General features: G+C 38.6%; 1 protein-coding gene across 5 annotated transcripts in view; it reads right to left on the bottom strand.

Moving 5' to 3' along the window:
- The window catches only part of PAK1 (p21 (RAC1) activated kinase 1), a 161,935-nt gene that overhangs the window by 44,462 nt on the left and 101,135 nt on the right, over positions 1 to 16,338 (bottom strand). For all 5 annotated transcript variants that reach the window (XM_025286269.3, XM_025286270.3, XM_044943448.2 and 2 more), the window contains 3 exons: positions 14,191 to 14,338; positions 9,003 to 9,040; positions 123 to 239 (listed from right to left, as the gene is read on the bottom strand). In XM_025286269.3, the coding sequence (XP_025142054.2) occupies positions 123 to 239; positions 9,003 to 9,040; positions 14,191 to 14,338 (303 nt within the window). The remainder of the gene's footprint in view (positions 1 to 122; positions 240 to 9,002; positions 9,041 to 14,190; positions 14,339 to 16,338) is intronic.

Here is a 16,338-nt window from a genome sequence, read left to right as displayed (position 1 = left end):
GTAATTTGGTTATTTCACCACCTCCAAAATCTCAGGACCCCTACCAGAGTATTAAACTTCTAGACCTTGGTACCCATCCCTTACTCCCCACCTCCAAACTCTAATAAGTCACTAAGACTCACAGATTTTGTGTGCTCTGGGCGTGGAGCAATCACTGGGGGTGGGGTACCATCATCATCATCATCTTCATCTTCTGAAACTGGTGGCACTGCAGGGGTCTCAGACACCGCCTTCACATTCTGCACAGTGACAAAAGCCAGATACGTTAGGTTAAGCCAACATGGAACTTAAACTACCAGGGTCACCAATCTCCCAGAAGAAACCTTCTCCTGACACTCTTTCTGAAACACACATCAGCCTCCAAGCTCTCCACTTTGTTCCTGGCCTCAGGAACTCAGCCATCTCCCCTCTCTTCTTTTAGCTACCACTCCCCTTTCAGTCCCTGGAGGGCTTCCTTCTCCCACCCAAAGCCTAATTGTGGATGGGGAAACCAACTGACAGCTTCTCTACCTGCCTACGCCAAACCAAACCCTGAAGACAAGCTCATATTTCCTGCTTCTCTATGAATTTTACTCTCTGTGCTGAAGAGAGGATAAAGTACAATAAAGTAGGAAAGGGATCAAAAGTTCAGAATTTTACAAAGCTTATCATTATAATTCTGTAGTCCTTTCTGATATGGTAAGTAGAAGTTCTGAAAAGTCTTTGCCTCTCCTTTTCCTTCTTTACCAAAATATATTGCATCCCTTATGTTATCAGGTACCCTCACCTCAACCTGCAGATACAGAACATCAGGAGACCCTTGTCACAAGAAGCAATGAGATTTTCCCCAGATCAGATGCTACCTATTTCCTTAAGCTTCTGCCCTGTCTTAGAATGATCCTTACCAGCACCACTAATTGAATCTGCTATAACCTCAGAAACTTGATTTTCCCACGTAAACTATAACAAAGCCAGGCCAAGACTGGCAGGTTTCAGGGCAAGTCCAGGCAAAAAGATCATACCATTACTGTTTATAACACATGTTCAAGAGATAAAATAGCTCCAAAATATGAGATTTTTGATAGAGATTAAATGGTTATAGTATAGGACCAGAGAAGCTATAGAGATCTTTTAGTAGATATTGATATAATTCAACAGTTTCAGATTATTTTCAGAGCATCTACTTTGTGCTCAGTAAGATACTGTGATGAATGTTTTTTATATAAATGTACAAAGATGAAAAAGATGATCCAAGTCCTAAAAGTAGCTCACCATCTGATGCAGGAGATAGACAGACGGACAATTCCCCTTCTGCTGCCATTTGAGGTCGCTGGAGAGAGGAATGTCAGAACAACATGGGCTAAGCGAAGGAACTTATTTAGTTGAATATTATACTGGAGTTATGTGTGGGAGAGTGGCCTTTACCACTTTTGACATACTAAGTAAGGAAAGTTGGCATCCTCATAGATTATAACAGGACCTCCAGTGCAGGACATAACTTAAAAACTGTCAGCGACAGGCATTTGTAAGCAACTAGTTTTAGTGACTACAGGCAATGAATCCATCCTCTCGGCTTTGAGTTTCATCACTTGAGGAATGTGGAGGTGGGGACTGGTAAAATTTGAGGGGTGCCCTTAAGTCACTTTCAGTTCTAAAATCCAACAGAGGTTCTTTCCCTGTGAAAGCACATATTTTGATACTTTTCCACTCTAATTTGTTTTCCCCTTATATTCCACTCAACAAAATTTAACTAGGAACCCAAAATGAGAATACAGTTAACTCAGCAGCCTCTCCATCCTCTTGGGGGCCTAGGGCTACCCACTGTAGACTATAAACACCAAGTTTGTTGCTTCCTAAAACTGTGGAGGAGGGGATTTCATCACCTTCCTTAGCAACACATTCTGGGTTCCACACGTGATGGCTTTGGGTGGTTGTATTAACGACTACCAGAATCAAGAGATATAGGTTTCTTTCCCAGAATTTTATTTCTTATCCCTGTGTTCTTTGCCAAGGCTATCCCACTTTAAGCCAAAGTTCTCATCCATAAAATGGAAATGATGACAAGAAGCTCTCTGCCTACCTTAGAGGACCACATGGAGAAAGAAATGAAGTGATGTGGGTATAAAAACACTCAGAAAGATGTAGGGAATCAATTAAATTATCATTATGGTTAATAACCACAAAGCTCTTTTTTAAAAGTGACTCCAACTCATCCACTGATTCACTGTAGATAAAGTGCCTGGTCCTATGGCTTACATTTTAGAAGACTATACATTTAAAATTCATCACCAAATTGCCAGGTAATAGTAAGAAACATGTGAGTGTAGAGATTGATTAAAAGTAAGGAATTATTACCTTAGATATAAGTAGTCATGAAAAGGCCTCTTTGATGGCCAGAATAAAATGAGAAAACAAGCCATCAGATCCTCTGGGAAAAGAATATTCCTGGCAGATGGAAGAGATACAAAGATTCTGAAAAGGGAACATGCTTGGAATGTTCCCGAAACCTCCAGGTGCCTACATATACTACTGAGAAGTGTTTATCATTTTAAAACTGCTGAACTTTGGGTAAAAACATAGGGATCTCTGATGTTCTGGCCCAGGATTTCTCCCATCCATCCCACCCTAGCTTCATTAGAGCAGGGTTTCTTCCAGGGAAGGCAGGCTGCAACTATGTGGTCCAAGAGGGCTCACTTTCATTTGGAGGAGTGAGCAGTGCAAAGGCCCAGCGGGGCCATCAGTGGAAGTGACCTCCCAGAGACGGCAGCAGGAGAGGGTCAACCGCTGCTAGCCTGAGGCTGCAATCCTGGATAGGGCAAGTGAATTCTGGCCAAGACTGCTCAAAGATACAACAGACATTAGAGAGAGGTCCTACACTAGTCATACATGCCTGGCTCTGTGCACATACATAAAAGCCTCAAAAGGGACAACAAGAAAGTTAAAGTTTCTGGACAGCCCTGAAAGAGATCTCAATAATGAGCAATGATATAGATTTTAACACTATCAATCAATGCAACCTAACTGACATATACAAAACATTCCACCCAAGTTCTGAAGAACACACATTTTTAACCATTTATGGATAATTCTTCAGACTAGAATATATGCTGGGCCATAAAACATATCTCAATAAATTTTTAATGACTGAAGACACACAAAATGTCTTATTTAACCACAGTAGAATTAAATTAGAGACAAACAACGACAAAAATTTCTCCAAAGAAGATAAACAAATTGCCAATAAGCACGTGGCCAATACTCAACATCATTATTAGGAAATGCAAATCAAAACCACAATGAGATAACACTTCATATCCACTAAGATGGCTATAATCAAAAGACAGACAATAACAAATGTGGGAGAAGATATGTAGAAATTAGAAGCATCCTAATGTTGGTGGGCGTGTAAAAAGGTGCAGCCACTGTAGAACACGGTCTAGCAGTTCCTTAAATGGTTAAACATAGAGTCACCATGTGACTTAAAAATTCTACTCCTGGGTATATACCAAAGAGAAATGAAAACACAGATCCACACCAAAGTTAGTACATGAATGTTAGTATAAGCGTTATTTATAATAATCAAAAATAAGAAAAAAGCCAAATGCCCATCAACTGATGAATAATCAATACAATAAAATATTATTCAGACTTTTATAAAAAGGAATGATGTCCTGATACATACTAGAACATGGATGAAACTCGCATGTTTTATACTAAGTGAAAGAAGCTAGACACAAAAGACTACATGGTCTGTGAGTCCATTTACATAAAATGTCTGGAAAATTTAAGTTTATGTAGACAGAAAGAATATCAGTGGTTTCCTAGGGTTGGGCATGGGAGTTTGAATGAACTGTAAAAGAATACTAGGGAACTCTTTGTGGTGATGGGACTATTCCAAAAATAGATTGTAGAGACAGCTGCACAAGTCTATAAATTTAATACAATCATTGAATTGTACAATCCAACTAGTATGGATGAATTTTACGGTATATAAATAACAGTCAATAATGCTACCTTTTAAAAGTAAAAAATTTAAGTTATATGTAAAACCAGCAGGTTCTTATCTTACATTTTATATAATACAGATATGTAAGGAGTTAAAAGTAAAAATTCCTCAGGAATGCCTGATAAAGATGGCAGATTGAACATACGCATCTATTTCTTAAAATCTCATTAGAACTATAATAAATAATAGTCTGTTAAAGCCATTAAACCCAGAAGGTTGGGGAAAACAGGAAAGAAGGCAGGATTAGCAAAGGAGGCAAAGACAAATAGATGAGCAGTAACTGTTAAAAAGACCAAATCTCAAGTTGATGGCAGGCAAATCTGAAAACCAGTCTACATATCTATGCTGCAAAATTAAGGCAAGGAAAATAGAGTAAATATTTTTAAAAATCAGAGAATTAGTCCAGCAAGTCTTAAAAAAAAAAAAAAAATGTGATGATCTAGTTTACCACCCTTGGAAAGGCTAAACACTAAATATTAACAATATTTACCTGTTGGGTAAATCAAATCCTTTACGATTATATAGTGAAAGTGACAAATAGATTCAAGGGATTAGATCTGATAGACAGAGTGCCTGAAGAACTATGGATGGAGGTTAATGACATTGTACAGGAGGCAGTGATCAGGATCATCGCCAAGAAAAAGAAATGCAAAAAGGCAAAATGGTTGTCTGAAGAGGCTTTACAAATAGCTGAGAAAAGAAGAGAAGCTAAAGGCAAAGGAGAAAGGGAAATCTATACCCATTTGAAAGCAGAGTTCCAAAGAATAACAAGGAGAGATAAGAAAGCCTTCTTCAGTAATCATGCAAAGATGGGCACAATAAAGGACAGAAATGGTATAGACCTAACAGAAGCAGAAGATATTAAGAAGAGGTGGCAAGAATACACATAAACTATACAAAAAAGATCTTCACGACCCAGATAATCACGATGGTGTGATCACTCACACTAACCTAGAGCCAGACATCCTGGAATGCGAAGTCAAGTGGCCTTAGGAAGCATCACTACGAACAAAGCTAGTGGAGGTGATGCAATTCCAGTTGAGCTATTTCCAGTCCTAAAAGATGATGCTGTGAAAGTGCTGCACTCAATATGCCAGCAAATTTGGAAAACTCAGCAGTGGCCACAGGACTGGAAAAGGTCAGTGTACTTTCTTTAGAAAAGTGTCTTTTAAGCTTAGGATCAACCTTCTGATACCTTTTGCTCACTTAACATGGAGGCTACCCCAGCTTTTTCAATTACAGAATTTAAAGTAATTTACTCTTGAAGATGACCCAGGACTCTTTCCTGTTTTTTATATATATTCTCTCACATACAGAGCAGCTGTACTTTCTGCTGCTCCAGTCAATCTAATCTTATCTGCTTTCTATCTTCCATAAATTTCCAACAATGGTTCATTAATAAGCATTGTTTTGAATTTATTTTTTATGTATCTTTTCTGAATTTAAGAAATTAAGCATAGCGAGAGAGACAGAGATATGAATTCATCCCACTACACAGATCCAAATTCCAGAGGTCTCTTTCTAAAATGGTTGTTGTTATTCAGTAGTTCAGTCGTATCCAACTCTTTCTGACCCCACGGAGTGTAGCCTGCCAGGCTCCTCTATCCAAGGATTTTCCCAGCAAGAATACTGGAGTGGGTTGACATTTCCTTCTCCAGTGGATCTTGCTGACCCAAGGACTGAACCCACATCTCCTGCACTGGCAAGCAGATTCTTTACCACTGGGCCACCAGGAAAGCCCTTTCTAAGATGGTAGTTTAGACTAAAATAAACATCTAACTACATTATTTAAAATACTTCCTTAGCTCAAGTGGAGAGTCCAAGTTCTTTCACCTGACATGATGGATCCTTAACAATGTGGCTTTTGTTCATGCTGCCTCACACAAGAAAGCATTGACTGCCCTTTTTTCTGGCTGGTATCATTGCCTACATTTACCTGACACTGTGTTACTTACCTGACACTGTGTTATCAATCCTTGTTTACGTGAGCAAAGACCTTACCCATCCTTGACTCTTGGGCACCCACAGAGCCTATAACATAGTAGGTGATCATTTTATAAATGAGAGCTCAGGCATTAAAATGCTAGATAATCTGAGATGGATCTCAGACCAATGAGCCACAAATAAAAGAATTTTAGAACTAGAAGAAACATTAAAGGTTATGTTTATTAAATGAACAAACTGTGAGGGCCCAAGAGCCTTGTGCCAACTATCCTGTACTACCAAGCAGAATAAATCACTCCATCAAATATGACCCTCATTGTATGTTATTCATGTACTCCTCTTGCAGCCCTCATCCTTCTATTTTTTCTCAGGGACTAAGATAACGCAAAAATTTTATCTCTGTATCACCAATACCTGGGCACAAAGAAAGTGCTAAATAAATATCTATGGTTAAATGTATAAATGAACGCTGCAGAGAACTTAATATTGTACTCGTTTCTACTACTAATTCATTCAAGGATAGGAAGCATGTCATGTTATCTCTGAGTTCCAGTTCCTTGTGTCAGGAGATTACAGTATCATTCAAATATTTCCAATATCAAATGGAATGATCTGTGTAAAACCAATATGGAAAACGATGTCATGCTATCTACAGGACAAACCATATCCCCACATATAACTATTAAGGAAATAAAGAGGACTGAGCCACAGGGATAATGTTCTGAATTGGGGAGAAAATGTCCTTGACAATCTGGTGGTTTTAATTGTAGATACTAAAATCAGTACAGGTTTTTACAAAGCAGGTGTTATCCTCTCCGCCATATGGCATGAGCCCCAGGGCTCCTCCTCCTCACTAAGGAACAACAGACCAAAGGCTTTACTGCAATCTCCTTTATAAGACCTCTCTGACATCTTCTTTCTCAGTTCCTTGACACAATGGGAAAAAAACCCAGGACACAGACTCAGAAGACCTTAGTTCTAACCTGGTTGTATCACCATACCAGTTATGAGTCTCCAGGAAAGTCTGTTTCTTATCTGTGAAATGGAGATGATAATTTCTTCACAAGGTTAATTTGTGAGGACTAATTATGTTAACATACATAAGTTACTGGGCTTCCCTCATAGCCCAGTCGATAAAGAATTTGCCTGCGATGCAGGAGACACAGGTTTGATTCCTGGGATGGGAAGATCCCCTGGAGAAGGAAATGGCAACCCATTCCAGTGTTCTTGCCTGGAGAATCCCATTGACAGATGAGCCTGGCAAGCTACAGTCCATGGGGTCATGAGAGTCGTACACGACTTAGCAACTAAACCACCACCATATAAGTTACTAACATAGTGCCTGGCACATCTTAGCTACTCAATAAATAAGAGCTGCTACTTCACCTTTAAAAGCATAAAGACATTTGAGCCACAAAGTACAGTTCAGCTTTGGTTAACATCCCTTCTTCAACAATTTACAACTCAATAATGGGGAGAAATTTCCAGGGATCTTAACATCAGCAAGTTCTTCACCACCTTTTAACTGTATCTCTTCCATCTGATGAAAAAATGAATCAGTGGAAAGCAAAATGAACTGGGAATCAGTTACCTATTGCCAATAACCCTTCTCAATTTCAGTTTTATCATCTATTATACGAGGATAATAACCTGTCTCATTAAACTCCTGTGAAGATTAAAAGAGATCGTGAATATGAAAGGACCCAGGATGCTACTGGCAATGGACATGTGAACCTTTTTTTTAAAATCACTAATTACAGTATAAATGACTCAGAATAAACCAATCTCCAATGCTGGAAGCATGATTCAATGTTCTTGGATTGTGACTCAGTATTGTGTTAGAATGCATGACTCCTCCACTTAAGATCCTTCAGTAGCTTGTTATTACCTTTAAAAGTTAAAATTCCTACATGATCTGACCTGCCTACACTTCACATTCCAATCATAACAAACCACTCGCAGTTCTCTGTGCAAGCCAACCTCACGAACCTCCTTGCCTTAGCACATGCTATTTATCCTCTGCCTGGAATACACTTGTCTCTTTATTATTCTTCCCCAAGATAACTAACTCATTCAGTTCAGACTTCACCAACAGGAAGCTTTCCTTAAACATCCAATCTTCTATTCAGTACGTGCCACAGTATAATTTTATTCAGTATTCTATTGTTGTGTGCCACATGCCGTGGAACCTGCAACTGACAGATGAGACACAGTTCCTGGCCTCATGAAGTTTTAGCATCCTGTACTGTAACTGTTTGCACCTTCATGACACTCACGCGACTAGGAGATAAGGAGTTTGATAATGTCTGATTCATCCCTATACTGTCATTTCTCCACAGAGGACCTGGCATAGAATAGCGGCTTTGAAAATGTTTAGTAAATCAACATAAAATAACCAAGTCTGCACAGGAGACAGCACTAGATAAAAAGAATAGCAGTAATCTAGTATAATAAGCCACAGCTTACTCATTATAAGACCCTTTCAAATACATCAATATCTCATCTCATAATCTGCTTTAGAAAAAGGAACTGGTAAGTTGTGAAGGTCAGAGGGACCCATGAGGTCATCAATGACTTCTATACATTCCTTCAAGTGATAGGACATTCACTACAACTTCAGAGGACAGAATGAATGACCTTATATTAATAGAATCTGCTCCCTTCAACAATTAATCCTAGTCCTGGTTTTGTAAACCCAATTAACCCAAAAGAAGGAATTCTCTTTTAAATGCAGCTATTTGAGGACATTTCCAGGTAAGGCAAAGTGTATAGTCCTCATTCTACTGAGAAAAAAACTTAAGCTCAGAAAGGCAAAAAGGTTCAAAGCTAAAACTGAAAACTGAGTCTAGGAGCCAGTTCTTCTGGTTCCAGGGCTAGGATTTCTAGAGCATTAATAAATTAAAGCTGGAAGGGATATCTACTGCTTATTAACTTCAAGTCCTTTACTCTGAGGCCCAGGGTGGGAGAGTGACCAAGATGAGTGCCCACCAGCCCAGACTCTGCATCTACCACACTGACCTGATCCCTAAAAATCATACCTGCCCATATCAGAATAGAGAAAATAAAGGCTTACCAAAGTGTTAGAAGAATTATAATCCTCAGCTGATTTATCTGCAAAAGAAAAAAGACAAGTGATTCAGTCAGTAAACAATTACAGTGAATTCTTTGAGACTTAAGAAGCCTATTCAGTAAAATACTTGCCAAGCTTAGAATAACAGTGTTACTGATACTACAGTCCCAATACCATGCTAAATACTTTATACACATTACCACCTCTAATCCTTGCTACAGCTGGGTACTATTATTATGTCTACTTTTATAAATTTGGAAACTGACATTCATTGAAGTGATTTGTCTACAAATTATTTAACACACAGGTTATTAGGGGTCAAGATTTGAATCCTGGTCTAATTCTAAATACTATGCTAGAACTACATCCACATTATCAAGCCTCAGTGATTAAGGAAATTTCCTCCATTCTAAGAGAAAAGGAAACAGTTCATAACTGGTATCACCCTGAGACATCTATAACAAATCAGCATGCGACTTCAGCTTTTAGAAAGGATTTTCTATATCCATGTCTATTCCCCACAAGGAGAGAAAAACTAAGGAAACTTAGTTAAAACTTAGAAAAACTAAGAAAAACTTAGGAAAAGAGCTTCCCGGGTAGCTCAGCTGGTGAAGAATCTGTCTGCAATGCAGGAGACCCTGGTTTGATTCCTGGGTCGAGAAGTTCCCCTGGAGAAGGGATAGGCTACCCACTCCAATATTCTCACTTGGAGAATCCCCATTGATAGAGGATCCTGGTGGGCTACAGTCCATGGGGTAAGCGTCGGACAAGACTAAGCATCTTAGCACAACACAGTCATGTCAAGTATAATTAAAGGTATGGTCTTATTTCTGACACTAGATCTAAACTCTCTCAACATCACCAAATTTTATTAATTTCAAGATATATATTTTTTCACATTAACATCTCTGAAACAAAGATGTGTCCTATAGTCAAAGGTATTTCATGATTCAATTGGCAGCTTCTTTTTTCTTCATGTATGTAAAATAACAATGCATCTTACAATCAATGATATCTTAAACTTGATAAAGTATTAAACATAAACCCAATGGAGATCTAGCAAGAAAATAAGTTTAAACACCAAGTATTATGTTTGGATTTATTCTTTAATTCCTAGAAGTCCAAGAAGAAATTGATTTCATCAGTTCACCACCAATGGAATTAAGGAGAAGAAATATTATATCAAATCCTACATCTACCTCACCAGGAAACAAGCCCAGATAATGTCCAAGATCTCACATACATGAAAGTGTCAGGTATAGCTCCTGTGATCCTGTGACAAATTATGAACCCACAAACTGTGATAATATGTTCTTAAAGCAAGCCCTGAATGGCAAGCTATACCCCAGAGAAATCAAATCAGGATATAGCTTAAACATAATTCACTTGTTTTTCTTGTCCAAAAGCAAATTCCATACCAAGCAGAATACTATGCCTTCACTGCACCACCTCCAACCTTCCGTAGTACTACTGTTTTTGAGGACTGGGTATTCTGGTAATAAACATATCTCAATCGTATAAAAGAAGAGTAAGTTTGCACCTTCTAAATGAGATGTACAATTTTTATACATAAAAATTAAATTTCATAGCACAGAATGACACAGCAGAAAACACTTCCAATCCCTTCATTTTATAAATAAATAAACTAAGGTTCAGAGGAAAAGAAACTGGTTTAAGATTACATAAATCAAATGTCACAAATCCGTGGCAAAGAGGGCTAAAACCCAGAACCTGAGGTTGTCAGTTCAGTTCAGTTCAGTCACTCAGTCGTGTTCGACTCTTTGCGACACCATGGACTGCAGCACGCCAGACCTCCCTGTCCATCACCAACTCCCGGAGTTTACTCAAACTCCTGTCCATCGAGTCGGTGATGCCATCCAACCATCTCATCCTCTGTGGTCCCCTTCTCCTCCCACCTTCAATCTTTGCCAGCGTCAAGGTCTTTTCAAATGAGTCAGCTCTTCGCATGAGGTGGCCAAAGTATTGGAGATTCAGCTACAACATCAGTCTTTCCAGTGAATATTCAGGACTGATCTCCTTTAGGATGGACAGGTTGGATCCCCTTCCAGTCCAAGGGACTCTCAAGAGTCTTCTCCAACACCACAGTTCAAAAGCATCAATTCTTCGGTGCTCAGCTTTCTTTTTAGTCCAACTCTCACATCCATACATGACCACTGAAAAAACCATAGCCTTGACTAGATAGACCTTTGTTGGCAAACTAATGTCTCTACTTTTTAATATGCTGCCTAGGTTGCTCATAACTTTTCTTACAAGAAGTAAGTGTCTTTTAATTTCATGGCTGAAGTCACCATCTGTAGTGATTTTGGAGCCAAAAAAAATAAAAGTCTGCCACTGTTTCCACTGTTTCTCCATCTATTTGCCATGAAGTGATGAGATCAGAAGCCATGATCTTTGTTTTCTGAATGCTGAGCTTTAAGCCAACTTTTTCACTTTCTTCTTTCACTTTCATCAAGAGGCTCTTTAGTTCCTCTTCACTTTCTGCCATAAGGGTGATATCATCTGCATTCCTGAGGTTATCGATATTTTCCCGGAAATCTTCATTCCAGCTTGTGCTTCATCCAGCCCAGCGTTTCTCACGGTGTACTCTGCATATAAGTTAAATAAGCACAGTAACAATATACAGACTTGATGTACTCCTTTTCCTACTTGGAACCAGTCTGTTGGTCCATGTCCGGTTCTAACTGTTGCTTCTTGACCTGCATACAGATTTCTCAAGAGGCAGGTCAGGTGGTCTGGTATTCCCATCTATTTCAGAATTTTCCACAGTTTATTGTGATCCACACAGTCAAAGGCTTTGGCATAGTCAATAAAGCAGAAATAGAAGTTTTTCTGGAACTCTCTTGCTTTTTCCATGATCCAGCAGATGTTGGCAATTTGATCTCTGGTTCCTCTGCCTTTTCTAAAACCAGATTGAGGTTGTCAATCTAATCTAAATTTTGCTTATCACATTACCTATTAGTTGGTACAGAAAATAAAGTGCTAAAAAAATAGGAAACAAACAACAAAAAAAATTGGCATGAAAAATTGTGCTTTGGTTTTAGACAGCAAAGGACTTAAAGACCCAAATTGAAAACACACTTACATCACTGGTGTATCACTCAATTGATATGTTAAGGCTCTATGAATAAATCACTTACTTCCCCTGAGCCTAAATAATTTCTCTGAGTATGCAAAATGTGGGTAACAGTACTTGTGCTGCCAGTCTCTCAATGTCATCATGAGAATCAAATGAGATAATTTATGTGCAAGCATATACAAACTGAAGTAGTGTTGTCATAATTAATATGAGAATAGTATGAGAAGAAAGGAAATAGGAAAATGAGAGATAGGACATTTAAAATAACTGTGCCATAAAAAAATGAGATCTACTGTATAATACAGAGAACTATATTCAATATCCTATGATATACTGTAAAGCAATTATCCTCCAATTTAAATTTTTAATAAATAATTTTTTTAAAGGAAAAAATATCATATGATAAACCATACTGGAAAGAATATTTTAAAATAGAGTGTATATATAACTGAATCACTTTCCTGTATAGCAGTAACTAACACAACACTGTAAATCAATTATACTTCAATAAAAAAATAACTATGACAAATATACACTTTTGCCTGGAGCTGCTTTGGTCTTCAATTTACAGAAAACAAAAAATCCTTCAATGTTATTCATTTATGGATACATGCAGGAACATACACACAATACCCTGAATGTGTATATCATATACCCATATTCACTCATATATACTTAAAGGGGACTTTTTATATTCCAAACATACAGAAACCCACAGAGCTGCTTCCGTAAACAGTATTTGTATATATCTACACACATACACATAAAAAGAGATTATTTCAAAGACTCTGCTACTGAGGCTTTCAAAACCAGCTCCTAATCTGACATCTCCATGACAAACTCTTGAAAACACAAACCCTAATCTAGAAAACTTTCCTACCCATGATCCCTCAAACCTAATACTGCCTTGGAATAACTCACTCCCTCAATGGAAGAAGTGAGATAGATCCAGCGGGGACAGATATCAGTAAAGGAATATGCTAGGGACATGTATAATGCTCTGCTGGGCACCACTATGCAGAATGAGCAAAGCTGCAGTCTGTCATCCTCACCATCTGTGTCCTCTGCTACAAGCCAGATACTTGCTGGGAAAAGCATCCTTCAAAATCAGTTAGCTCATCCTGGTTCTCACTATCCCCAACAACACTGACCTTTAAAAGAGACAACAGTAACACCAGCATTAAGCACTGAACTCAGAGTTAAGAATAGTGGTTAAGAGACTACTAATTTAGGCACAATAGAAAGGCATTTGGGGCTCTAATGTTTGCAAAACAAGAGGAAACTGAAAGTGGTATATACTAAAGATACTACTTGCCCTAAAATTCTAAGATGCTATATAAAAGGCAAGTTTCCAGAAATGTAGGCCTTCTTAGGACTTGCTTAAGAAAAGAAAAATCTCTCTGCCATGGAAGGAGGTGTTCCGAGTAAGAGTTACTAGAAGGAAGTGGTAATTCCTAGTCCTGGAATTAGGAGACCTGGATTCTAATCCCAATTCTGGTATGAAAAACATTCTGAAAAACACAGCCCTTTATACAGAGACAACGAATACATCTAAAGAACATTTATTATTATTTGGCCTTTTTTCATTTGACTGATAAAAATTCATTTCTTGAGGAAGAAATTGGGCTTGCCTACTTAAATGTGTTATCACATAACTTACTGATATTGAAACGATGATAACAATGGCTTACATTTCCATGGTGCTGTTTTATAACCTACAAAGAATTTTCACATCAGTGAGCTCATTTATTCTCATTACAACCTCTTGAGATAGGAAATAACATCCCCATTTTGAAGCTCAAAGAAATGAAGTAATTACTAAAATCTAGTCAGTATCAGAATCCAGATTTTCTAGCACAAAGTCTATGTTTTTATACATAATATCACAGTATTTTTTAGAAACATGCCGTTTTAGAGTAAAGACTCAAGTTTGATGCAAAAACCCAAAATCGTAGCTCTCAAATTTCAAAATTCCATCTTAGTGAAAGTGCCATCTCTACTCTTCCCATAATGTTCTTCCTTCACACCAACGAGCATCCAATATGAAAAAAAAATTTTTTTCCCCTAGACTGTCCTTGTACACAATCTCCATACCTGTAAAGCTCATATACTTCTGGCTGTTGGAGGTCTTCTTTGAGTTATAAAATTCCAACACATCCAGAACAGCCTGCGGGTTTTTCTTCTGCTCCGACTTAGTGATATTTGATGTCTGAAGCAAGCGGGCCCATTGCTCTGGCATCCCCTGTAAGAGAGATATGTAAGGCTGTCAGCAAGGCACACAGTCACAGGGACCCTGAAGCAAATTCAGAACTAACTGTGGAGTGGAAGATTGGTTCAAGATGGGGAAGCAGAGGACATGTGCTCACCTCTTCCTCCAACAGTTAGTTAGTTTAGCACAACTAACTGCTGAATAGTTAGCTAGTTTGCTGGAACCCATCAAAAAAAAGTCCAAAGACAAAGGTGTAGCTGCAATGAGACCATAGGACAGGCACAATCACTATAAAACCAAATCCAGTATCTGCCAGGTGGGAGACCCACAAACTGGAGAACAATTATACCACCCAGAAGTTCTGCCACTGTTGTGAAGGTTCTGAGCCCTACGTCAGTCTTCCCAGACTAGGAGTCTGGCAATGGCACTAGGAAACCCCAGGGAATCTAACTTTGAAAGCCAATGAGATTTGACTACAGAACTTCCACAGGACTAGGGGAAACATACTCCACTTTTGGAGAGCACATACAAAACGTTGAGCCCAACAGAACCCAGGGAAAGGAGCAGAGACCCCATAGGAGAATGAACCAAACCTATCTGCTAGTGCTGTAGAGTCTCCTGAAGAGGCAAGGGGTGGCTGCTGCTCACGGTGACAAGGGCACTGGCAGCAGCACTACCCATGGGCATGAGTGCTCCTGCAGCCTGCCATCAGCCCTATCATAGAGCCTTTAGGTCCAGGGTTAGGTCACCTCAGGCCAAACAACAAACAGGGAGGGAACACAGTCCCACTCATCAGCAGACAAGTGGGTTAAAGTCGCTGCCCACAAAAGCAAAATCAAGAATACTATACCCAGTGAGGCTCTCATTTAGATTTGACATGGAAATCAAAAGATTTAAAGACAAGCAAAAACTAAGAGAATTCAGCACCAGCAGACCCACTTTGCAACAAATGCTAAAGGAACTCCTCTGGGTGGGAAAGAGACTAGCAACTTTAAAAAAGAAAACTTCTATATATATGTATTGTTATATCAAAACCTCATGGGTGCAGCAAACCCAAAAACTACATTGTGTGTTAGTTGCTCAGTCATATCCGACTCTGCAATGACAAGGACTGTAGCCTGCCAGGCTCCTCTGTCCATGGGATTCTCCAAGCAAGAATAGTGGAGTGGATTGCCATTTCCTTCTCTAGGGGATCTTCCTGACCCAGGGCTTCAACCAGGGTGTCCTGCATTGCAGGTAGATTCTATAGATACACATAAGCAAAAGAAAGATCACCCCAAACACAACACTAAAGATGGTAATCAAACCGCAAGAGAACAAAGGAGGAAGGGAAGAAAAAAGACCCATGAAAACAAACAGAATAATTAACAAAATGGCAATAGGAATATACATATTGATAATTACCTTAAATGCAAATATATTATATGTGCCAACCAAAACACAAAGACCGGCTGGGTGGATACAGAAACAAGACTCATATATATGCTGTCTACAAGAGACGCACTTTAGACTTAGGGATACATACAGACTGAAAGTGAGGGGTTAGAAGAAGGTATTCCATGGAAATCAAAATTAAAAGAAAACTGGAGTAGCAATACTCATACAAAACACAACAGACTTTAAAACAAAGACTGTTATAAGAGACAAAAAAGGCCACTAAATAATGATCAAGGGATGAATCCAAGAAGATATAAAAACTGTAAACATATATGTATTCAACATAGGAGCACCTCAATATATAAGGCAAATTTTAACAATGGTAAAAGGGGAAATTAATAGTAATGCAATAGTAGTGGAAATTCAGCATCACTAATTATTAGAGAAATGCAAATCAAAACCACAATGAATATTACCTCACACCAGTCAGAATGGCCATCATCAAAAAATCCCCAAACAATAAATGCTGGAGATGGTGTGGAGAGAAGGGAACCCTCCTACACTGTTGGTGAGAATGTAAATTGGTACAGCCACTATAGAGAACAGTATGGAGGCTTAGTTTAAAAAACTAAAACAGAGCTACCATATGATCCTGC

This window comes from Bubalus bubalis, chromosome 5 (assembly GCF_019923935.1).
Source record: "Bubalus bubalis isolate 160015118507 breed Murrah chromosome 5, NDDB_SH_1, whole genome shotgun sequence".
NCBI lineage: Eukaryota > Metazoa > Chordata > Mammalia > Artiodactyla > Bovidae > Bubalus > Bubalus bubalis.
The sequence above is the reverse complement of the archived record's forward strand: the minus strand, read 5'-3'. Positions and strand labels throughout refer to the sequence as shown.